At 43.2% G+C, this 25,551-nt stretch overlaps 1 protein-coding gene and 1 non-coding gene across 2 annotated transcripts in view; one reads left to right on the forward strand and one right to left on the reverse strand.

Annotated features, from left to right (window-relative positions):
• Positions 1-5,521, reverse strand: part of LTA4H (leukotriene A4 hydrolase) — a 28,995-nt gene extending 23,474 nt beyond the window's left edge. Inside the window, exons 1-2 of the mRNA XM_060025415.1 lie at positions 5,312-5,521; positions 799-929 (exon numbers count right to left, since the gene is read on the reverse strand). Of these exons, the coding sequence (XP_059881398.1) occupies positions 799-929; positions 5,312-5,470 (290 nt within the window). The 5' untranslated portion in view covers positions 5,471-5,521. The remainder of the gene's footprint in view (positions 1-798; positions 930-5,311) is intronic.
• A 467-nt stretch (positions 5,522-5,988) lies between these two features.
• Positions 5,989-6,060, forward strand: TRNAD-GUC (transfer RNA aspartic acid (anticodon GUC)). Its single transcript has one exon. It is a non-coding gene; the product is annotated as a tRNA-Asp (tRNA).
• Positions 6,061-25,551: the final 19,491 nt, after the last annotated feature.

Raw genomic sequence — 25,551 nt, forward strand, 5'->3', positions numbered from 1 at the left:
CTGTGAATTTAGACAAATTATTTGACCTCCCTATGCGGTAGTTGCTTCATCTGTACAATATGGTTAATGATAGATCTCACAAATTATGTGTGAGAGTTTCCTTTCTTTTTCTTAAATGGGAAGAGAATGCATGAAAACACTGACCGCTGAAAGATGGGGTAGATTGACCTTGTTCTAGGCCAATGGTTTCCCACCCTTTTCTCCCTCCCCAGTATATCTTGGAGTGGGATATACTCCCAATATGACAGCTCTGGCTACCACTTTCTTAAATAAGTTACCTTCTCTCTCTGAGGTTCCCTTTCCCCGTCTATAAAATGCAGATCATACCACAAAGGGTTACTATAAGGATTAGATGAAAGAATACATTTCCAGCACTTTTTAAGTACATAGAAATGGTTCTATGTTTGCCACTGTTGTTATTCCACTAATAAAAGTGGCTGGCCTCTGGGAGAAGGTGAAAAGCGTGCAGCTTGTGAAGCTTCCCAGGTGACCCTGAAATGCCTCCTTAGGTGGCATGCTCCCACCATCACTCTAGGTATCACTAAAATGATGAGTAAAGAAGTTAACAGTTATCAAAAGTCCTATTCTGGAGTATCTTATACGATGAATTTCTTTAATATCTTAAGAACATACAATTTTCACTATAAGCTTCAATCAGAACAGCAGATTGGTAGGAGTGGTGTATCAGTTACTACATACACACAAACTGAAAATAGGAAATGAAAAAACATCTAAATTCAATAAAAATATGTATCCCCCTTATTTAGCTATAAAAGAGAAAGATGAGAACATTCGTACTTGCACAGAGCAATAGGAAGAGAGATTTCCATTGGTGATCCTTTGTAACTTTGTCTTTCTCCAAGAGCATATTTGACTTCTTGTCCATTGATGACCACTTTTTCTATTGTAAGGTCCTTTGTATCCAGAGTCTAGAATTAAATTAATATTTTTATATGATAAGAATATAGTTTTAGGCACCAGAGAAAACTAATATAGCATATAGGCTAATGCAATGACTACAGAGTAGAACTAGTTGCTTAGGGAGAGTAAGATAGTGAAAGACAGGAAATTAAAGGCGTTGAAAGTTAGCATAGGTCCCAATTCATGGGACTTTAAACTTCCTTAAATTTTTGGGAGGCTCTAAGATTTGCATATATATCGTTAGGTAATTCTGGGACAGTCACACATTTCCAGCTTTAAGTAAAAGTCAGATCTAAATTAAAACGCCTTTGCTTCTGTCTCCTAAAACTTAACTTCTCTACTAGGAAAAAATCCATCTATAACTTGTTTCTTTCATCATGACTCCTCAATATACCTTACCATATATTTCTACCTGGAATTCATATAGTCCTACTGCTCTGTACTACTTTCATATATCCCCAAATTAAAACAAACGTTGGAACCTGTTAGGCAAATAAGTAGACTGTACCTCACTGCTGTTGTGTATCTAGAAAAAGCCCAACTTGGTATGGCAACTCTAACCAAATGACCCTATAGAGGAGTGGGAGAGCATATCTACTTGCTATGGCCGATTAAAGACAACTGCTCTGGGCAGGAAGGGAGGGTCAGCAAGTGTCTGAGGATTTTCCATCCCAATAATCCTCTATCTGTGCCCTAGAAACCATACCCTTTCATTATCTCTCAACTACTTTTCTAGAATCTTCAATCTTCCTACACCACAAGACTGTTTCCAATCAACCTAAACCAGCCTTCCACATTATTTTTAAAACTTCACTCAATCCTTCTGTCACTCTAATTATTCTATTTTTCTCCTTCCTTTCTTAATCTTCAAGGGCAATCTATGATTGCTACTTCCAATTCCTCATCAATCTCTCCTCCCTTCCCCCTCTTCAATCTGTCTTCTAGCTCCTCTGCCACAGAAAGGGAAGTCCTCCTGAACAACAGGTCTTTTCTGTTCAGTAACCTTGACCTCTGCCGCTCATAGCCCTAATGGACCGCAGCAGCATCTGTTTGAAGCACTCTCCTTGGCTGCTTTGACTTTACACATCAATGGTTCTCCTCCTTGTCTAATGCTTTTTCCCTCCCCCTCCTTTCTAACTCCTAAATATGGATACGTCCCTATGCGCTAGCCTTGGCCTTTTGGTTTTCTTACCGTATTCTTCATTCCCTAGTTCTCACTCATGCCCACATCTTCACCTAGAACCTCTGTGCAGATGACTACCCATCTATTTCATAGCTTCATCCCCTGCCCAGGACTTCAGCAGATATCTCTAACTGCCTGCTTGACATTTCCATGGGAAATGTCATCTCATATTCAATAGGCTTCTAGAAATTCTAAAAACAAAGCCACCACTGTGTCCCCTAAGTTTGCTCTCTCTGCTGATTTCTCTATTTTGTTGATGGAACTCCTCAACTTACCTGAGGTTTGAAACATTCAACTAATCCACAACTGATCCCACTTCCCAATCTTGCATAGCCAGTTAACAAGTTTTTTACACTGTCCTCATGCTTTTTCTTTTCTTCTATCACCACCCCAGGTCAGGCCCGGACTATTAGAACTGCTCACTAACCTTCCTACCTCTGGCATCTTTCCCTTGAAATCTGGCCTGGAATAGCATGAGGAGTTAGACTGCCAAGAAACAGCCACTTTCCAGTCACCTTTCTTTTGTATCAGTTAACTGTGGCGATAAGCTCAGGAAATTTTAACAATTTTATTATCTCTCTAGAGGCAACAATTTTTGGTTGGGAAGAAATTTCCATCCTGCTTGTATTATTCTTTCCCTTTCTTTTTTTTAAGAGCAGCCAAATTTGTTATGAGTATCATCTGTTTCCCTCCCAATGGGCAATTATTTCTTTTGGGGTACTCTCTTTTTTGGGGGTCCCTCAACTGTTGCCCTTACTCTACATTAGACTGATATATCTTCCTGCATTTGCATATTCAGAAATATTAGATTTTATAGCTTAAGAATAAGTTACTCCTTTGTTATATTTTGGCACCTATTTCTGAATATCTGATTTGTTGTAAAAACTTGGAGTATCTTATGTATATAAACTACTTACGTTTATACTACTCATAACCATAAGGGTGAATTATTTGGGTCATTTCCCAGTGGAACACATCCTATTTTCTGTATTTCCTAAACTTTTAAAATCTGTTCTGAATCAGAAGACTACTATACCTATTTTTTGTGAAACCATTTTCATATTCTCTGTGTTTGTTATAGCAGTTGGCCCGACCCTCTCCAGTAGCACTTACTGTACCACATTATAATGATTTATTTCTCCATTAGACTGAGGGTTCTTAAAAAGTTACTTAAAAAGTTACTTAGGCTTGCATTCCCAGGGTTTAACACAGTGCCGGAGAAACAGCACGTGCCAAGTAATGCATGAAGCAAGTCCTGGACCCAGAGAAAATAGAAGATGCAATGTTTAAGCTGTATATCTCAAGTCCTGACCTCAGCTATCACTCCCAAATTACTTAAGAAATTTCCCTTCAAATTTCACTGATAAATGTTATTAAGCAATTGATCAATAATAGTAATAAGAAAGAAAAACAAAGGAAACTGGATAGTTGACAAGTTGGAATTAGTAATTTAAAAATCTTCTCTTGAGATTTGGGGAATGCAAAAACAGGCAGGTTTTTAGACTGGGACACTGAAGGGACATTCTTTTCAAAATTTAAGTGCCCTGACTCTTGCTTACTCATGGAACAGAGGTAAAGGTTTTACTTTTATAAATAAGTGAGAGTGCAAGGTCATATTAAGCAGTGATAAGCTATCAAAATTCACTTTCTTGTAATAAAAAGAAATATTGCATTGAAACAGGACTTCAGTCCAGCTGATCCTGCCTGGGCAAAGCTGTCTGCAATAAACGATAGCCTGGCACTTGAAGCAGACCAAAGTACAGCCTATAGGGAAATAGTTATCATCTTGCTTATAATGCTTTAATTATTTATTTTCCTTATAGTACTTGTGGTGACTGCAAATCAATACATAGAGGAGTCAACCTATTTTTCAAATCATAATTAGTCTAGCAAATTGCTAAATCACAAAGTAAGAAAGTTCACATGCTATATTAGTTCATATTAATGAACTCAAAATACAGGCCTATTACTCAAGCAGGAATAAATCATGAAAACCGCCAACTCTTATCTAAACTAATTACGCCCAATTAACTGACTCTATTCATTTCCCTCCATCAAGTCTACAACATACCTTATCTGATTGCTTATTGCTGGGCTTTGGTAGCTATCGCCATACTACTCTATGCAAAATACACTGTGACTGGCCTTTTCTTGTTCCTCTTATTTCTAAAATACTTATCTATGAAATTCTTCAGGTGATAGGTACAATCCAAATACTATCAGACAATTTGAGTAAGAACACTGAAAACAGGTTATGTTGTACAGATAAAATAATTTAATAACATTCCACAAATCTAAACAAGTCTTTCGTCATTCAAGTGGCTAGAGAGCTTGTAGAAGTCATTTTCTAAGAAGCGCAATATTATTTGCTTCTGGGAACCAACTATTAATAAATTGTATTGAGACATCCTTAGGAAGCTTGAAGAGCTTAAATTATTAGAAGAGAAGAGTGATAAGAATCAAAGGTAGGAAGGACCATGAACCCGGAGAGAGGTGCATCTGGAGTTAGAAAGTAGAGACTGCAAGTATCAAAGCAGGGCTGGGAATTCTCTAGGGCGGTTGAGAACTGGCAGGGAGACGGTGATCGGTCGTATCTGGCAGACCTGAGGGTTGAAATAAAGGGGCCTGGGAGGGAAAGGTGGGACTGAGAATCGGCAGGATATAGGGCCCGAGACTTAGCTGAGACTGTGGACTGAGGAAGGTGCACTGGGGACTGGAAGAATTCTGGGGCCTGAGGAGGGAGTTCTGGGCTGCAGGCCGAGGATATGGGGAGACCACAGGGGGCATTAGCGCTGGGAACTAGGATTAGCGGGGGAAGAGGGATTCGTGCTAAAATGAAACTTGAGCGCTGGGTGAGAAGCGGGGCGTGGAATGGGCCCTGGGATGTGTCCAGGGACTGGGAAGGAGGCTTTGGGGGAAGGGGTGGAGGAGAAGGCAGGTATACGTAGTGGGTGAGGAAGGACTGCAGAGACTCAAGTTGGGTTGGGAGGGATCGATATGGGGTGCGTGGGGGCTGAAGAAGGGGACGCTGAGAAATGAGTGTGGGCTGAAGAGGAGGTGCAGAACACGGGTTGCGGGCTGCGGAGGAGCACCGAGGGATGCGCAAAGCAGGCGGGGGTGTGGGACCGGGAAGGGGCCGAAGCGGGGTGAGAGACGAGAGGCAGGTGGCCGGGGAGAGGCGGGCACTGGGAGCCTGTCCCACCGTACCAGGCTGCGCAGATTGTCCTCCTGGGACTGGACGGTGAGTGCGGCGGTCCCGGTCAGTACCCGGCGAGTAAAATCGACGCTGCAGCGCAGGTGCAGGTGCTTGGTCCGGCAGACGGACGCCGGGGAGGCCAAGGAGCACGTATCCACTACCTCGGGCATGGCTGTGCGGAGTCCCGCTGCACGCGATCAGCACCCCAACACTCAGCTGCCAGACTGACTACTCGACTGAGAGCGAGAGAAGGCGGGAGGGAGGTAAAGCAGAGGAGGAGGGGTTCGCGGCGCCCGCCGGGAAAGGAAGTTCCTTAAAGTCGGAGGAGAGTGCGGTACGGCATGGATGGAACTACAAGTCCCGTGGTGCAGCGCGACAAGGCGTGCGCTTTGTTCTCTGGGAGTGTGTGTGTTGAGGGGTGCAGAGGTGGGTTGATATTGCTCCCGAAGGGGGAGGAAGAGGTGGGGGAGGAAAAGGAAGGGAGTAGAAGTTAGAGGAAGGGTAAGCCGATGGAATTAAGTGTGGCGGGGAGATCAAACTGAACGCTTCCATTTTAGTTCCATTCAACTTCTCTGGAAATTGCAATAGCAGTAGAAGAATATCAGGCCTACTGGTAGTTGCAAATGGCAAGGAAGGGGCGGGGTGGAAAGAGATAAGAGGCCTCCCAGAAAACCAGCGTTCGTGCAGTTCCTCGTTAGTATAGTGGTGAGTATCCCCGCCTGTCACGCGGGAGACCGGGGTTCGATTCCCCGACGGGGAGGCACGGGAGTGTTTTTTCTTTTTCCCCCTCGCTAATAAAACGAAAATGTTCATACAAACATTTCAAAAGCAATTGTGAAAGAAAGAGTCAACGTCAAGATTTAGATTTTAAAGCTGTTTTGTTACTGCTTCCATGTTGGCAACCCAGTACACGTGAGCTCAGTTCTGTCATTCAACAAGTATTTATTTAGTGCTCATTATGTACATTTCCAGGCCCTGGAGATCTAAAATGGAAATCAGCCACATTCCCGCCTTAGAAACTTAGAAGGATTACCTCAGCATACTGTAATGAGAGAATTCTATGATATGAGTGTGCAGTGGCCGCAAGGGGAGTGCAGAGCTGGGACATCCTGGAAGTGAGGAAGGGTTGAAGGACGACTTGCCTAAAACATGGGACCTCAGAGTTGAAACTGGCAAAATTGGAAAAGCACGCGTGTCAAAGGACCTTAAACCGCTGGACCTTTAATCTTGAATGCATGAATGGGGGACTCATTGAAGAATTTTAAGCAGGGGAGTGACGTGGTCAGATTCATGTTATCAAAGGAACAGTGGTAGTGTTCAGAGAATGGGTATGCGGTATCAAAACCAGAGACAGGAGAGTTGGGAAACCACTGTTAAAATAGTCCAGGAAGAAGATGCTGAAGGGGGCCTGACATAGGTAATATGTAATATGTAATAAGTACAGATAGAGAGGAAGGAATGGAGGGAATACTTAAGAGATAAGTGATTTCACATTAAGAAGGAGCCTAAGATGATTTCTCAGATTCTTGGCTTCAGTGGCTGGATAATCGTTAAACAAAGGAAGAGACTACGTGAAGAGGACAGATTTAGGTGGGAAAGCTCTAAGTTTAATTTGGGACAAATGGAGTTTGAGAATGTATGGGAGTCAGAGTGGAGATGTCCTCGAGACACTTGGGTATTTAAGTCAGTAGCTCTGGGGAAGTTTCAGGTAGATATGAGAGTATCACATAATGTGGTGGGTGAAACTATGACAGTGGGTGAACTCAGCCCAAGGACAGTGTGTAAAAAGAGCAGTGAAAACAGGTGGGAAGCTGGGAGAACACCAGAATTTAAGAAAAAAAGGCTAGAGGATGGGAAAAATCCTTTCACAATGTATACGTATAACAAGTCACCACAACGCGCACTTTAAATATCTTAACATTTTATTTGTCATTTATACCGCAATAAAGCTGAAATTTTATTTAAAAGGGGGGTGGGTGGTGCTAGAGTAAGAGGAACTCATGAAATAAACTAGAAAGAACCAAGCAGCAATGTCAAATCCAGCCTAGAGGGCTATTACAATAAGAAGTAAAAAGTCTTCCTTGGATTTGGCAGTGGGATGGAGGTGGGAAGATGGTGGTTTTGTTGACTTTTGTGGTTGAGTTGAAGGTGGGCGCCACAGAACAGTGACTGAGCAATAAAAGAGCAGAGAGGAAATAGGGCAGAGGCTGTTCTCTCAAGACGTGTGGCCAGTGTGAGAAGGGAAGAAAAAAAGAGGAATAGGGAGGAGTATGGTGCTGAGAAAGCATTTTTTATGTTTTTAGGGAGAGGGAAACTTGAACATGTTTAGAGGTGAAAGATTTCTAGAGAAGATGAATTGAGCAGTTGGAAAGTGCTGCGTCACTCCATTCTATATAAAAGTAATCTAACAATTAAATTTGACCTCAGCAACAGAAAGAGAGGCTATACATTTGGGTATCCTTGTGGTGGCCCCTGTAAGCCAGAGGAAAACAAAATAAAAACATCCAAAATTATGACATGGAATACCTTACACGTGCATAAATCCTAATTCCATAGGACCTAAGAATCCGTGGCATGATTGACGTTAGCAAACACTTTCTGAGGCCTAAAAGTGTTCCTGGTGTCACCAAATCTAGGGTGACAAATATGCAGTAGAATTGATTTAGTAGAAGAATACACAATCAAATTATCTTCCTACTGGAGAAAGTATAGTTTGTTTGTTTTAATAAAAGAATGTCAATATCATCATCTTCCATTATTGATTACCAGTAACCAACAGAGTTTACGCCTCTGTGTTCCAGAAGAGATATCCACAGACAACCACAAATGAATTCCTCAAACTGATTAATAGATGAATCAAAAGATAGATATGCAATAGGAATTGTTTTCTAAGATGCCACTGACTCCCAAATATAGAGGGTACAAAATTGACAATTCACACACAACAGGAGGGTTATTCATATCCAATGGTGGGTTGAGTTTTTAAAATGAAGCTTTCCATGCTTCTATAAAATAAAGGTAATATCAGGGTGTATTTACAAAAGGAGATTTTAACTTTATAGAAGTATAGTTGATTTACAATGTTGTGTTAATTTCTTCTGTACAGCAAAGTGACTTAGTTTTATATATATATTCTTTTTCATATTCTTTTCCATTACGGTTTGTCACAGGATACTGAATATAGTTCCCTGTGCTATACAGTAGGACTTTGTTGTTTGTCCATCCTGTATATAATAGTTTGCCTCTGCTAATCCCAAACTCCCATCAAAAGGAGATTTTATTAAGGATGAAAAAGATGAGTTACATAAAGTTTTATGAAAAGAAATGCACATGTATTTACAGAGCCATATCCATATGAGCAGGAGGTATTTCAGCTCTATTGCCCTGCGACTCTACCTTGAAAAGTTACTTAATCCCTCTAGGCCTCAGTCCCCTCAGGACAACTGAGATACCTCTGCCTTATGGGGTTGTTGAAAGGATGAAATGAGATCATGTCTGTGAAATGCTCAGCACTGTGCTTGGCCTAGAATAATCCTTTGTTATGTGTTAGCTAGTACCATTATTTCGGCTGGCTTTTATTTTGTCTATTTTGATAATTTTAATACGTATTTTCCCCTTGTTTTGTTAGCATGAGTTTTTAGGAAGACCTGGGAAATGAGAAGCAAATCACACTAAATTAGGCCTCTAAAAAGAGTCTGCAACATTAGCAATGATCATATGTTTTGAAATGCATTTGCATTCAGGAAATTCAGGGAATTGCAATTGGTGCATTAACACGTTCCTTAAAAGGGTATAAAGACTTCTCATTTCTTTTCCCCCTTACTTCACATAGACCTTTCCCTTCTTTAAATAGTCAGTACAGTTTGCAGATATTAAGTGTGTTCTACTACACTGGGTTACCTAGAATAGAGTGAGGGGAGTTTCTGTCCTACCTGCTGGATAATTTACACTCTGTTATAAGCTATGCCAATGACCTAAGATAGCATGATGTTGAGATGAAGGCCAAGGCCCAAGGAGAACTATAAATGAAGTTCTAGAGGGACAGGTTCTTTCCCTTTAGGGAAGGTCAAGAATAACAACATGGATGGTGTAGCATTTGAGATGAGGCTTGAAGGACAAGCAGGATTTTAATAGGAAAAGTGGTAAGGGCTGTAGGATTGAGCATGGGGAATGGGAGGTGGGTAGCTTTCCAGGTAGAAATAGTAGCAAGAATCAAGGCATGGCCCTCGCGCCTCAACTACCGAAGCCCACACTCTTAGAGCCCGCGCTCCGCAACAAGAGGAGACACGGCAATGAGAAGCCCGCGCACCGCAACGAAGAATAGCCCCCTCTCGCCGCAACTAGAGAAAGCCCGCACGCAACAACGAAGACCCAACGCAGCCAAAAATTAATTAATTAATTAATTTAAAAAAAGAATCAAGTCATGGGGCAAAAAGCAGAGATGTGTTTGGGAAAGAACAGTTCTGGGGGTAGAGAATCTAAAATCCAGGTAATACATCTGACGTGATAGAGACCATTAGCTGTTCCCCAATGGATATATTTCTTTTCATTTTTAGTAGTAAAACCTTCAATGTTTAGCTGGATACGTGGCCTCCCAGAAGACTACGTTTCCCAGACTTCTTTGAAGTTATGGCCATATAACTAAGTTCTGGCCAATGGAAGGTAGGCAGAATTGTCAGTTATGACTTTTAGGAAGTGTCCTTAACAGGGATTTCTTTAATAAATGCTTTGCCTATTCTGCTATCTGGAATGCGGACTTGATGGCTAAAGCTCTAACTATCACGTTGTATCATGAGGTTGGAACCATTGCGAGGATGGTGAAGTAGCAGCATAGAAGGAGCTATGGGCTGGAGGTAGCCAGGTCTCTGGTGATTGTGGAAGGCCCCTGTGGACTGGATTTCCTCTCCTTAAGAGAGAAATAACTTCCACTCGGTTTAAGACAGTTATTTTGGGTTTTCTATCATCTCCTGGGAACTCAGTCTTTACCAGGACACCTGGTCTCTCTGTTGGATGGGTTTATCAGTTTTGCCTGAGATACTTACTTTTGTCCATCCATTTGTCACCACTTTATTGTGGACTATTGCATAAATTTGGAAAAAGTTATCAGATTGGCTTTCTTCCCCCTCTCTTGTGTTTTCTGCTAGAGCATTCTTTCTAATCTAATCTGCACTAGATATTCTCTACCTTTTGGGTAGACGTGGCTGCCTAGGGGTGGTTTAGTGAAGCGTGGCAAGGTGCAGACACCAGAGGTGTGAGAGACCATGAAGAGGTAGAGGCAGCGGATTAGAGTTCCTGGCGGGCCAGAGGACGGTTGGAATCAGGGTCCATAACTGGAAAGATAAGGGCTTGTGTGTGGTCAGGGAGTCCGACAGAATAAGATTATGGATGACTGCCTATTTTTATATAAAAGGGAGAAGGAGAATATATGTAAAGTTTGCTCATACCTATGTAAAATATTCTGGAAGGAAACTCAAAAAACTCATGGTATGGTTTGCCTGTGGGGAGGGGAAGTGACGTGGCTAAGAAGCAGAGGTGAGTGGGAGATATTTCAACCAAGTAACCTGTTAAGCCTTTTGAATTGTGATGTATGTGAACATATTACCTATTCAAAAAAAGTGATTTGTGGATATTTAAAAAAAATAATGTCACCAGACCCAAAACCTGCAAGCAGAACCCAAAACAGCCATCTGTGACTTCTTATTTACGTGAAGCTCCCTGGCTCTGGAGCCCTGCAGTCAGCTCCACCTGCCGCGCTTCAGCCGTGCTGAACACAACTTGCCCGAGATCTCCGCTCTCCCTTGCTCTCCCTTGATCTGGAAGCCTCTTCACGCTGCCCGGCACCCCGCTGCTCCACAGCAGGGCCCTCCCCTGCCTTCTCAGGACGATTCCTCCCTTCCCTCCAGCCTGGGTCTGGGTGGGAGTCTAGTAGGATCTCTTTCCCTAATGGAATGAGGTATATGTGATGCCCTTCACAACCTCCTTCCAGTGGGTGAGAAAACAGAAGGTTTCAGCCACCTCTTTTTATATTTAGCTCCCCAAAGGGTTGAGGCAGCCCTGACTCGTTTCTGCATTTTTCTGTCAAATCTGGTTTTGCTTGCTCAGCCTTCTGTAAGAATTTTAGATTTACATTCACATCTCCAGTCTGTTCTTCCTGTCAAGAAAAGGTTTGGGCAGCTGGGGAGGCAGAAATGAAAGGAACATGAGACAAAGTCCTTCCAGTTTCGTAAAACACCTGCCCCTCCACCTGCCCCCTCTCCTTGCACCGCCTCTCTCTCTGTCCCTCACACGGTTGGAAGCAGGCAGGGTCAGGAGAGCCTCATCAGTTACCTGGTCTCCCACCACGGCCTGTCTTGTTTCTCTGTCTGTGCCCTCGGGAGAGACCAGCCTGAACAAGAGAGATTGTCAAGCTCTCCTGGGTTCGAGCCCAAGAATCACTCTGGTCACGTGACAGTCTCTGGTAACCCACACAGAGTGGTTCCAACACCAGCAGCTGTCAGCCCCGCCCCCATCCCAGACCTAGGGGATCACAGTCTGCATTCTAACAAGATCCCCAGGTGATTCATGGGCACATTAAACTAAACCACGGCCTTATAGGCTCAAAGGATACTTTGGAAGTTGGAGGAAATTCAGTTCCAGAGTTAATCAGACTTGGCAGGACTCCTTCTCTTGGAGTTCACAGCCCTGGACCCTCAAATCAGTACGCCCATAACACCTTAATGCCATCCCCAGCACAGCACTCCACCGCACTGTGCACAACTGTCAGTAAATATAAGTCCCAGACGTATATTTTCTCTCTCACAGCATGTTTGTAGTATGAATGAACAAATGTGTAAATGAATGAATGAGATTTCATATGAGGTTCCAGGCTTCCTTCTACTTGGTGCGTTGCTCTGTGTTGACTATGGGGCAGAGAGAAAACTACCCTCTGAGCACTTCCTTGTCCTCTGATGTCACCAGGCAATACGTTTGCTTGCAACAGGGAATGCGCTTACCACCCTCTTGCTAATGGTATACACTTTAAAAACATTTTTCTTGAAGCAAACTATCCATTCATAAAATTGCACCTAACATAAGTGTATAACTCTCTGAACTTTATGAATTGAACACACCGGTGCAAGCAGTAGCCAGATGAGACACAGAACATGACCACCACCCCAGTAGATGCCCCGTCAAATTCCCTTCCAGTCTCTATAAATCTCACTCCCTAGGGGTAACTGCTGCCTGACTTGCAGTAACTTATTACTTCTACCTGTCCTGCTCTTTATATTTCCTTTATATAAATGGAAACGTGCAGGAGGTCCACTCGTGCCTGACTTCTTTAGCTCGTGACGTCTGTGGAGCCTCCATACTGTTGTGTGCAGTTCCAGGTTGTGCATTCTCATTGCTGTGTAGTATGACACGTGTGGACAGACCACAATTTATTTATCCATTCTACTGTGGATGGACATCAGAGTGATTTTCAGTTCTGGGAATAACACTGCTATGGACATTCCAGAACATGTCTTTGGTGAACATATTGTAGCCAGGTTTTGATGTGCTGCTTTGAAGTTTGGACAGCGTTTTTCCAGGAAATTTCCCGTGGGACCCCTGCACCAAGCAAAAAATCAGTCACTGGGGTAACACAGGATCTCTAGTCATGGACGCAAACCCAACAACCCTCCAACTTGTGAAGGTGGATCAGGCAGGGAGGGAAGTTGTTTTCAAGTTATAAGAATAGAATTCTTCGCAAGTACTGGTTTAGATCATACTTTATTTCCCCCTCAGTCACTTGTTTCTTTTCTAGGTGCGACTGATTTCAAGGTTTAGCTCTACCGGGTTTTTTTCCTGACTCAGAGATTCCAGCTCTACTTACATTTTTCCTACAAAGAGGCCAGTGGTACTTCATCAGAACAGGTACTTTCACCTTTTGTTCTAAAGCATGAGTTGGATTTGACAAGTGTCTACAAGGTTGCGTTTTCAAAAGCAAAATTTCTGTCTGACATTGGATGGCTTTGAGCCCAATTTCTCTTGTTTTGCCAACAGAGCCTGTTATTACTACTTGCTGGTGAAATATGTTTTCAGCAAAGACCCCCCCGCCCCAATGGCTTTCCTCCTAAACAGTCTTCCCATCTACAAATCCGTGTTTGAGGAACTAACTATTATTCTGTCATTTCTTATCAAAGGCCCCTCTTACTTAGTATTTGGAGTTGAGCAACTCGTGTAAGAAGCTCACAATTTTGACAGTCTTCACCTTCTCCCGCAGACGTGTCTCGGTATTTCTCAAGCTGAGGCACATTCTTCCTCTTCCACCTGGTTCCCACCACCCTTCCAAGCTGCTTCCTCTTGGCTCCCAAGCGCAGCCAACTTCTCCAGTCAAACCCCACTTCCTTTCCCACAGACACACCTCACCGTGCTCAGCTGTACTCGTCCAGGTCCCTGCTAGAAGACCCCCTTCTCTCACCTCTGCTCACCGCCCCCTTTCTCCATGAATATTTTCCTAATGTATTTTCCTTTCCCTTTGGGTCCTTAAATTTTCTCAGTGCAAATGTTACACACACACACACACACACACACACACACACACACACACACACGTCAACCCTCATTGGTCGCAGACTTCGTATTTGTGAGTTTGCCTACTTGCTAAAATTTCTTTTCTGCCCCCAAATCAATACTTGCGGTCATCTGTGCACACAAACAGAGCTGTAAAAATTTCGACTTGCACAGCTGAGGTTGAGCTCAGCTTTCTTGTTTCTGCTTCTTATACTGTGAATACTTGTCATTTTTGTGGTTTATTTAGTCTCACGTTTTTCACATTTTCGCGCTTATTGTGGGTGATTTCGCTTTTTAAAATATCCTCCAAGCCAATGCTGGAGTGCTGTCTCGTGTTCCTAAGCGCGAGAAGGCTGCGATGTGCCCCATGGGGGACGCACGTGTGTTATAGATGAACTTTGTTCAGGTGTGAGTTCAAGTGCTGTTGGCCGTGAGTTCAATGTTAATGAATCAACTGTATAGTAGTGACTTTAGACAGAAACACACATGAAACAAGGGTATATATTCACTGGCTGATGAAAATGTTATGATCAGAGGCTCTCAGGAACCTGCTGTATTTCCCCAGGGAGCCATGGTTCAGAATTCACTAATCCAGTGTTCAAGGTGACTTTATGAAACATAATTGCTACAGATAAGGAGAATCAATCAGCTGTATATACTTCTCGTAGTTCAGTTAGTTTGTATTTGTTTTGTTTTGTTTTGTTTTTGCGGTGCGCGGGCCTCTCACTGCTGTGGTCTTTCCCGTTGCGGAGCACAGGCTCCAGACGCGCAGGCTCAGCGGCCATGGCTCACGGGCCCAGCTGCTCCGCGGCATGTGGTATCCTCCCGGACCGGGGCACGAACCCGTGTTCCTCGCATCGGCAGGCTGACTCTCAACCACTGCGCCACCAGGGAAGCCCTAGTTTGCATTTGTTTGTTTCAACTTCTCTTCCTCTGTTCCCAGAGGGGTTAGCTGGTAGGCTTCTTCCAAGTCTACCTTAACTGTCTCACAGCACCCAGCTCAGTACAAACAACGTGGTGGGTCCTCAGTGGATGTGGAAGGAGAAACAGAAGGGAGGGGAGGGGGGGAGGAACAAAGGAAGGAGAAGGACAGAAAGAAAAGCCCTAATCAAGGAAGCTGAAGTTATTGCTTTGTCTAAGACGCTTTGGGTCCCCAGAATTTCTCAGCCTCTCAGTCCTCAAATGCTTCCTCTTTATTTCTGAGCAGAGTCATTAAACTAGAATAATATAAAATTGGAAATTAAGTGATATTTTGTGATAGATTTGACTTTTATTTCTGTTCTTGAAGGAATCAAACAGAGCAAATCTTCCAGATTCTTTTGAGTTTTTCTATTTTCCTTCTCCTCACCTCCCTGCCCCCCCCCCGCGCCGCCCCCCAACCTTGGTCTTCACTTGGAGAGAGAGAACCACAGAACTTCCAAACTTAGGTATTCACGGCAGGCATAACCACAACTTGGCAGCAACATAAGACACCTTTCGTGGGCACCAAGCAGCATGGATGCCTGCTTGTCCCTGGGAAGTTCATAAACCTATTGGGAAAATGGAGACCATGAAGTGAAACCGCTAAAGATCAGTGTGGGAGACTGAATAATTAACGGGCATGCAGGTGGACCAGTCTGCAAATGCTGTAGGAATTCAACAGAGAGATCAGTGGGCATCTTCCTGGAAGCAGTGAGGCTTGCATTGAACCATAACGCAGGGGTCTCTAAATTTTTTAATTGATAACTAATATCAGTAAAAATTTGGGGCACACCCTCAATACATGTTTGCTCATTTATAACTTCTCTACATGGGTTAATATAATTAATGACTAAGGCACAAAATACACTGAGGGCAAAGTTCATTGTCAGGGATCATGAATATCAACATTTATTTTAAATAACCATCTTGATTTGGCAGGGGGGGTTGGATACCTTCTTGTCAGATCTGATTTTGATCATCATTGTTTTGTTTCGTTCCTTAAGTCAATGTGCCTACTTCATCTTGGAGTAGGAGAATCTTTAGTTCTGTCATTTTCTTGTGGCTCATTTATGCTACATTCTATCTTCTGCTTTGAGTCTGCAATTTGTGAAACGTGACCTTAGAACTTTGAGTGACCTGAGTATCCAGAAGAGTCAGGAGTCTGCAGGAGGTTTTAACCAGAGGCAGGGGAGACATTACCCACTGAGAGAAGTTAAAGAAACAGTAGAAGAACAGAATGTTGTTGCATATGATTACATCTCAGAAGTCATGCTTATGAAACAGAGCAGAGACATAAATAATATTAGAGATTTAATATTTTCTGCCCACACCCAAATGATTGCCGTGTGTATGTGTTCAGCCCACTCTGGAAACCCTTTCTGGATGAATGTGTAAAGTTTGGATGGGTAATTGAAAGGGAAAGTACTCCCAGTAAGGTTGATGATTAAGAGGAAAGTCAGATACCAAAGGCAAATTCAGAAAAATAACACACTTCTTCAACCTCCAGATGTATTTCCAAAGGATAGCTCCACTGCATTTTACACGAGATGACTATGTGCCCTGGGACTGTCCACTCCACCCTGTCTTGGTGATCAGGGCAGGGATTCATTGAGGTTTCCTGTGTCCTAGAAGAGGAGAAGTTAGCGGCCACTGGAAAGCTATCTTTCCCGCTTTAAGCTAGCATCGTTGAGCCTTGAAAGTGACATACCACCACTTTGCAATGTTCTGTTGGTCACATAGAAAACCCCTGATACAATAGGAAGGAACTACAGAAAGCCACAAATACTAGGAGGTGGGGATTGTTGCGGGCCTTTTTGGGGGCTGGCTACTACCATGAGGTTGGCATTATTACCACCCTCAGTTTATGGAGGAGGAAACCAAGGCTCTGATAAATAATTTGCTCGAGTCACTCAGTTTGCAACAGGCAGAGCTGGGGTTCAAACCCAGGCAGTGTGACCCCAGAGCACATCCTTGTTTGAGCACAACCCAATACTCTGGCCTCACCACAAGCCTTTTTCTAACTTCCTTTCTTTCCCCCACTGCATCAAACCTTGGGAATAAGGTATATTTCCTTTTGCTTAGACCATTTTGAAAGTCATTGTTTCTTCAGGGTGGAGGTTGGAGGGTTTCCAAAGAATGAAATATAATGAAAACATCTGGCCAAAGTCACTAATGTGTACACATTTATTAATTAATTAAGAAGATGTAACACACAGACGACAAATAACAAGATCATTGGCCCAATTTCAGACCCTATCATTTACAAAACGTATACAGGCAGAAAGTCGGTTGTGTGTACATTCTGTTAAACTCCTTTTCTTCATGGTTGTTTGGGTTAGATTGTTGTCTCATGTGGCTGGGTGGGCTCAACTGAGCAACATTTTGCTTAAAAAAGTCTGTAAGATTAGACCTTAGGAAACAAAAGCCGGAAAGAGAAACTACATTTCCTATAAAATGCGGAACCGTGGGATAACAGCTTTGACAAACAGTATGACTGGATAGAGGCCAATTCTTATATGAGAAGGAATGGGATTATATACAATATATAATGTCAGCTGTATAAATGATCACGTGAAAGCTAAAGTTTTGTCGTTCTTTTGTTGTGATCTTTTTTAAACCAAATTTGTGCTGCATTACACATTCCCACCGTAAGCCTGAGGCTGCTGGCCGCCTTCTTGTCGTCATGCTGTGCTTGAGAATGACACCAAAATAAAGACAGCGAGAAAGAAATGAGAGAGTGGGAGTCTACTGAGCCAGTGAATTCCCCTTTTCAGCTTATGCCAGTTGGAGTTTTCTGTCATTTGCAACCAAAGGAATACTAACCAACAGATATATTCCACTATATATCTATATGTTCATATCTATTTCATTATATCAATATGTCTCCCTACTTGACCATAATTCTTTGAGGGCAGTAGATGCTCAATGAGTATTTGTTGAATGAATTTAGTGAAGAGTGTTTTGAAGGGGACTGAGCCTAGAGCAGGGACATCTTTTTTTCTTTTAAGTGGAGTGTAGTTGATTTACAATGTTTCAGGTGTACAGCAAAGTGATTCAATTATATACATATAACTGAATATATATATTCTTTTTCAGATTCCTTTCCGTTATAGGCTCTTACAAGATATTGAATATAGTTCTAGAGCAGGGACATCGTTTTTTAAAAAAATAATTAATTAATCGATTTTTGGCTATATTGGGTCTTTGTTGCTGCGTGCGGGCTTTCTCTAGTTGCGGCGAGCGGGGGCTACTCTTCACTGCAGTGTGCGGACTTCTCATTGCATTGGCTTCTCTTGTTGTGGAGCGCGGGCTTAGTTGCTCCACGGCATATGGGATCTTCCCAGCTCAGGGCTCTAACCCGTGTCCCCTGCACTGGCAGGCGTATTCTTAACGACTATGCCACCAGGGAAGCCCAAGAGCATGGACGTCTTTAGGGAGGATAAGGAAGTTGGTGCAAGATGTGATCAAGGGACTCAGTCAGGTTGGAGTGGGATTGAAAGGGAAGGGACAGATACTAGATAAGGAATTCTCAAGGCAATGATACAGAGTGGAGTGGAACAATAGTTAGCTTAGGTGCTACCCCATTTGGTGTGTTTGTGTCTGTGTTGTTTTAGTAAGCTTTTTTCTGGCCTAAATTAACATTGAGTTTTACTAGCCTGTCTAAAGCACGCATCTCTGCCAGTTTATCGCAAGTGGAAAAATAAATGTTGGAGAATCAGAGGCTCGCTTATGAGCAAATAAGCCTGATGGTCACAAAAAAAGAGCTTTTACTAAACAGACACCTTCAGGTCTTCATAAAGGCAGGGCCAGGAGCTCAGAGGCCTGCAGAACTCAGTTTGCAGTGACAGGCAGCTCCTGGACAATTTAATGGAGCATCAACTACAAGCAAAGGCCCTGAGTGAAATGGAGATTGGGGGGTGAGGTTGCCCTTGCTTTCTCTATCCACCAGCCAAGAAGGAGACCCATGAAAGCTATGAATAACAACACCCTCCAACCACCTCCAGGATCCAGTGGAAAGGAGGAACAAGGCCCCTCTTTCTTCTATCCCATCTCCTTAAAAAGGAGCTGAATACACCCTGAGAAAACCATAATTCAAAAAGATACATGTACTGCAATGTTCATTGCAGCACTATTTACAATAGCCAGGACATGGAAGCAACCTAAATGTCCATCAACAGATGAATGGATAAAGAAGATGTGGCACATATATACAATGGAATATTACTCAGCCATAAAAAGGAATGAAACTGAGTTACTTGTAATGAGGTGGATGGACCTAGAGTCTGTCATACAGAGTGAAGTAAGTCAGAAAGAGAAAAACATACCGTATGCTAATGTACATATATGGAATCTAAAAAAACAGTACTGATAAATGTAGCGGCAGGGCAGGAATAAAGATGCAGACATAGAGAACGGACTTGAGGACACAGGGGTGGGGGGAGAGGAAGCTGGGACGAAGGGAGAGAGTAGCATTGACATATATACACTACCAAATGTAAAATGGATGGCTAGTGGGAAGCTGCTGCATAGCACCGGGAGATCAGCTCGGTGTTTTGTGACCACCTAGAGGGGTGGGATAGGGAAGGTGGGAGGGAGGCTCAAGAGGGAGGGGATATGGGGATATATGTGTACATATAGCTGATTCACTTTGTTATACAGCAGAAACTAATACACCATTGAAAAGCAATTATACTCCAATAAAGATATTGGGGAAAAAAAAAAGGGAGCTGAATCCTATAGAGACTCAACATCTTCACTTTCAGCCCAACCCTGGGACAGGTCAGCAGGATGCAGAGGCACTGTCTGTTTTGCTTTGGGATTATTGCACTTCTGCTCTCCGACTTTGTCACTGATCTGCAGACTCCCAGCTGTGAGGTCTTTTTGTGACCCATGCATGGATCGGCCATGGGGAAGACCCCACTTTCCAGGACAAGGGAGCTACAGCAGAACTGTCCAATGGGAACTTTCTGTGATGATGGAAATGCTCTATATTTATGCAGTTCTTTATGGCAGCGTCAGCCACATGTGTCTACTGAGCACCTGAGACGTGATTAGTGCAGGTGAAGAACTGAATTTTTAATTCAGTCTAATTTAATTAGTTAAAATTTAAGCAGTGACTAGTGGCTGCCCTGTTGGATAATTCAGCTCTCTAGTTTCTTTCTCTCTCTCTCTCTCCCTTCTACTTATATTCCGGCCCATCCGTCTCCCTCTTGCTAAAATAGCTCCTGTGGAATGTGGACTTTCTATTTTTTAAAACCCTTCCAGTCTGGGCCAGTGCCCTAAACCAGTGGATGTACAATGAGTCAGTTAAATGTCACCTCTTTTAGTGAAGAGGATTCTTGATGGTGAATCAAAAACAGAATCTGTAATAAAACAATATGCTGACATTTTAAATTATTAGTATATTACACAACTCCTTTAAACTGGTTGTTTATCTCTTACTAAGAAGAAACTGTACGGGCAGAGAACATGTCTGTAAAGAGTTCTGGAGCCAGACTCTCTTGTTCAAGATGACTGTCTCACTTATTAGCTGTAGGTTCTTGGGCAAGTTACCGAATTTCTCAGTACTTCAGTTTCCTCCTCTGTGAAACAGAGATAACAATACCCTGAGGGTTGTAATGAAGTTTAAATCATTTTTCTGTGTAAAGCAATGAGACAGAGCTTGGCACATAGTAGGTGTTAATCAGTATTTACTAATATTCCCTTTGCTTATCACCCTTCCTTGCACGGAGCAGGTGTTCAATAGACATTTGCTGAGTGAATGAATGACTGGATTAAGTATGTTGCCACCAGGTGGCAGTAGTACCTCACTAATAGGGATTGAACCAAAACCCAGGGACTGTGCTTGGAGAGATTTCATTGAAACTCCCTCCGGAAGTCCCAGATGCACAGTATGAAGAAAAGAACTGAACTTCTTCTTTCTCCTGCCCCTCCTTTTTCTCTAATCTCTGCTCTGTCTCTACTGTGATGAACCTTTTCTCTTTTTCCTTCTGTATTACTCCGCTCGGGCTACCATAACAAAAGACTAGGTAGCTTAAGTGACAGACGTCTATTTTCTCATGGTTCTAGAGGATACAAGTTCAAGATCGAGGTGTCTACAGGGTTGGTTTCCAGTGGGGCCTCCTTCTTGGCTTGTAGATGGTCTCTTCTCTGTGCATGCACACAGGGAGAGATCCTTGGTATCTTTCCTCTTCTTATAAAGTCACCAGTCATATTAGATTTGGCCCCTACATTTATGACCTGATTTAACTTTAATTACCTCCCTAAGGGCCATATCTCCTTATGTCCCCAAATACAGTCAACATGTGAATTTTGGGGGGGACACAGTTCAGTCCATAACATCATGTTTATTTCTAATCTCTATTTTTGTACTTCTTACCAATGTGACTTTTCTTTCTTATTTCCTATCCTCATCCCCATCCCTCAACCTTTGTATGGCTTTTCTAGGATTGGTTGTACAGGTTGTAAACTGAACAACTCTGGGGGGCACCATTCATATCATACTCAGCATATATTCGTATATTATGACCGTGCTGAGACAAATGGCAGTAACATGTCTTGACGAAGGGAAGTCTTTTTCTTTTTTTTTTTTTGCGGTACACGGGCCTCTCACTGTTGTGGCCTCTCCTGTTGCGGAACACAGGCTCCAGATGCGCAGGCTCAGTGGCCATGGCTCACAGGCGCAGCCGCTCCGCGGCATGTAGGATCTTCTCGGACCGGGGCACGAACCCACGTCCCCTGCATCGGCAGGCGGACTTTCAACCACTGTGCCACCAGGGAAGCCCGGGAAGTGTTTTTCTAATTCACATAAAGTGTTGGGCTCCCTCATTTCCCTCCATTGTCTTCCTTTCCTTCCTCCCCATCACTTTCTTTCTTTGGCTTCTCTCCTCCTTTACTCTCCTCTTCAGGCTGAACCTGCTCCATGTTCATAAAGAGATGATGTAATTCATGACACCATATGTTGGCTCAGTACCTTGGGGGAGCCAGGCTCTGTGTGAGCGCCAGAGGGTGCACCGTATCCTTGCATCTTTAAACCAGCCAGTCCTTCCACATCCAAGAGACCGATACCCAATGGAATGAGCCTCCAACATCCTTGGATCATTCATGGTCTACACTTACCTTGGAGCAGACATTAGAACCCAAGCATGGAAGGGGAGAAGGGAGGTGTATAGTATTATGATATAAGCTAGCATTTACTAAACACCTACTATGTGCTGCACACAGTTCTAGACCCTCTCTATGTATTACATTTACTCATTAAAACCACGCTCTCATTTTGTAGTTGAGAAAACTAAGCTGCAGAGAATGTGGGAGAGACTCCTAACTGTTACCTAATTTTCATTTTCTCTTCCTTTCTTTAAATAATAGAAGCCCATGAATTTCGACCAGGTTCAGGGCTGCCCAAGAATAGTCACATTTCTCAGCCTCCCTTGCAGTTTGATGTGGCCACGTGACTAAATTCTGGCCAATTGGATGTGAGTAGAAATGACATTTACGAGTTTAGGGTTCCATTCTTCAAAGAAGCTGGTTGCTCTCTGCGTCCTCTTTTCTTTGTTCCCAGGCTTGGACAAGGATGGGGCAGTAGTGAGCCAGCTTTGCCCATGATAGCAAGGCTGGGAAGAGCATAAAAGGAACCTGGTCCCTGGGTGACTTTATGGGACAAAGCCACATGCCTACCCTAAAGCTACCTTTAGATTATTATGTGAATGAGAAATAACCTTCTATCTTACTTGAACCAATGTATTTGGGGTGTCTTCGTTACAGCAGCTTAGCCTATATTGTTACTAATATGGAGAGGTTAAGAAACATGCCCAAGACCACACAGCTAGTAAGTGGCAATAAAAGGATTTAAACTCAGGTAGGATTTGAATCCAGAGCCCAAACTCCTAACCAGTAACTGGACAATAATGTCATATTCCTGCAAAAGTTCATAATCTCCAGGAAGACAACATCCTATGTTGGGCTTTGAAGGACAGTCAAGTGGGCTCTAAAACACCATTTGTATCATCTCCTTGCTGACTACCTGAAAGCCCCATTATTGTTCTCTTCATTGAGGCACTAAGACACGGGACAGATAAAATTTGGTGGAATGCTGTGAGGGAGATAGGTAAAATAGAGTATGGGGGAACAGATTACTGGGAAAGAAAACAGAGAGAAACTTTGCCTTGAAGGAAGGTGTGGTAGATAGAATCATACTGCTCCCACCTCAAAGATGGCAATGTCCTAATCCCCAGACTGTGAATATGTTACTTGACATGACAAAAGGGACTTTGCAGATTAAGGATCTTGAGATGGGGTGACTATCCTGGATTATTTGGACAGACTCAACCTAATCTCAGTGAGCCTTATTGTCACCAGCAGAACGGCAATTCCTTGGTTCTTGTCCTCTCAAAGAGAAAGAATTCAGTAGAGAGACATAGAGCGGTTTTAAGTAGCAAGAGTTTTATTAAGCAGAGCAAAAGTACACTCCTGAGAAAGGATGAGAGTGAGCTGTCTGGAAACCAGAAGTAGCCCTGCAATGGGGTAGAGGTGGGTTTTTCAGAGTGGTGGTCCCTCCCTGTATCCTGCGTCATTTGACTGACAAGTTGATTGACAGCTTTAAGTTACGTAACTTTTCTCCTAGTGCACAGGCGCTCACCCATAAGCATCCAAGTGAAACCCACGGGGGTGGGAGGCACATAACTGCAATGCTAATTTATTATAATTATGGCATAATGAACCCCGGGTCACTCTGAGTCACGTTTTAGGTCTTGATGCGCCTGCACCAGCCTGTGCTGGCGGTTTTATCTTGCTTGGTGCTGATACGGCTGGAAACCTAGCGGTGGTCCTTGACCATGAGAGGGAGGATCTCTGGGCATGTTCTGATCACCAGTGTCCAGGTGGGGGAGGGAAAGATGACCCCATCCAGGATGGGGCGGGCAGCACACGCACATGTCGGACTAGCTACATAACATTATAAGGGAAAGAGGAAAGCAAAAGAATGGGAGTCAGGGAAGGCAATATGACAACAGAGGCAGACGTCAAGAGAGAGAGGGAGAGAGATTTGAAGATGCTACACTGCTGTTTGAAAAGGGAGGAAAGGGCCGTGAGGTGAGGATGTGGGCAGTCTCTGGAAGCTGGAAAAGGCAAGGAAATAGATTCTCCCTTAGATCCTCCAGAGGAATAAAACACCTTGATTTTAACCCAGTCAAACCCATTTTGGACTTATGACCTCCAGAACTGTAAGATAATAAATACCACCACCTTTATGGTTGTGATATTGAGATTTACAAGAAAAATGTATATTTGGTCATTCAGATCAGCAAAATATATTTCTCACATACTTGTGGTCTTCCTCCACAGTTCCTGGCTCACAGCTCCCCAAACCCTAGGAATTGCCCAAGTGTTGCGATAAAGGTGTCTTTTGTTGTGTTAATGAGCGGCTTTCTACCTGTGGATGAGCCAGTGGTGCCAATCCTGTGATCAGAGGGTGAGAACTTTCAGTCCCACCCTACCTCTGGGGAGGGGAGAGGAGCTGGAGGGTGAATGGATCACCAACAGCAAATGGTTTAATCAATCACAACTATGTAATGAAGCCTCCAAAAAAATAAAAATCCAAAAGGGTGTGATTCAGAGAGCTTCTGGGTTGGTGAACACGTGGGAGACTGGGGAGGGCAGTGTGCTTGCAGAGGGCATGGAAGTTCCACACCCTTTCCCCATGCCTGACCCCATGCATCTCTTCCATCTAGCTTTTCCTATGTTATATCTTTTTATAATAAACCTGTGATGTAGTAAGAAAAATGTTTCTCTGAGTTCTGTGAGCCTCTCTAGCAAATTAATCAAATCCAAGAAGGGAGCCGTTGGAATCTCTAATTTGTAGCCGGTGGGTCAGAAGCACAGGTGATAACCTGAGCTTGCCACTGGTATCTGAAGAGGGGTGGTCAGTATTGTGGGACTGAGCCCTTAACCTGTGGGACCTGATTCTATTTCTGGGTAGATAGTGTCAGAATTGAGTTGAATTGTAGGACACCCAGCCGGTGTCTGGAGAATGGCTTGTTGGTGTGGGAGAATGACCCTCCCTCCGGTATACACACATTGAAATTGGGTCCAGGAGCCCAAAAGAGTGGGAATTTGTTAGAACAGCAGTAGGAAATACTACAAGGAATGTGGTTGTCAGAGTCCCTGCTGGAAACAAGTGGCATACATATAGGGCTTAAGTAACAAAAGTTTAAAGATTATATTTTATGTTGGTATGGGCAGGGGTAAGAGCACAAAAAAGGGATGAGGACGCTTTAAGGGATTAATAATAGCAGGAAGCTGGTACCATCGTGAGGCCTGAAGGACAAGGTGTCACTGGAGACCACTGAGAGCTGGGGTCACAAAGAGGCCGCCCAACAGAAGCTGTGGCCACAAAGGTGGGGCTATGGGTGGCAAATCCTCCAAAGGTTTCTGTTATATATAATAATCTCTGATGGTGAAGAATTCCTCATAAAAGACTTCTGTCCCAGAGATTCACAATGAATTCCTAACTCATCCTCTGAGGCCCAACCAGATAATGTTAACAGTTGACTTAATGAGGAAGGAACTCCATTAGACTTGTTCATTTGTGTGACTTTAACCCTTGATCTAGCTTTTACTTTGTTTTGAATATGTAAAAAACTCTTAGTGATTACGATTTATGCTTCTTCTTTCAACAGATCTTTTTAATGGAATAAAAAACATATAAATGGAGCATAGGGCAAAAAAAGAAATGCAGTTATCCATGCATGCAAAAACCCAT

Source organism: Delphinus delphis, chromosome 11 (assembly GCF_949987515.2).
Source record: "Delphinus delphis chromosome 11, mDelDel1.2, whole genome shotgun sequence".
NCBI lineage: Eukaryota > Metazoa > Chordata > Mammalia > Artiodactyla > Delphinidae > Delphinus > Delphinus delphis.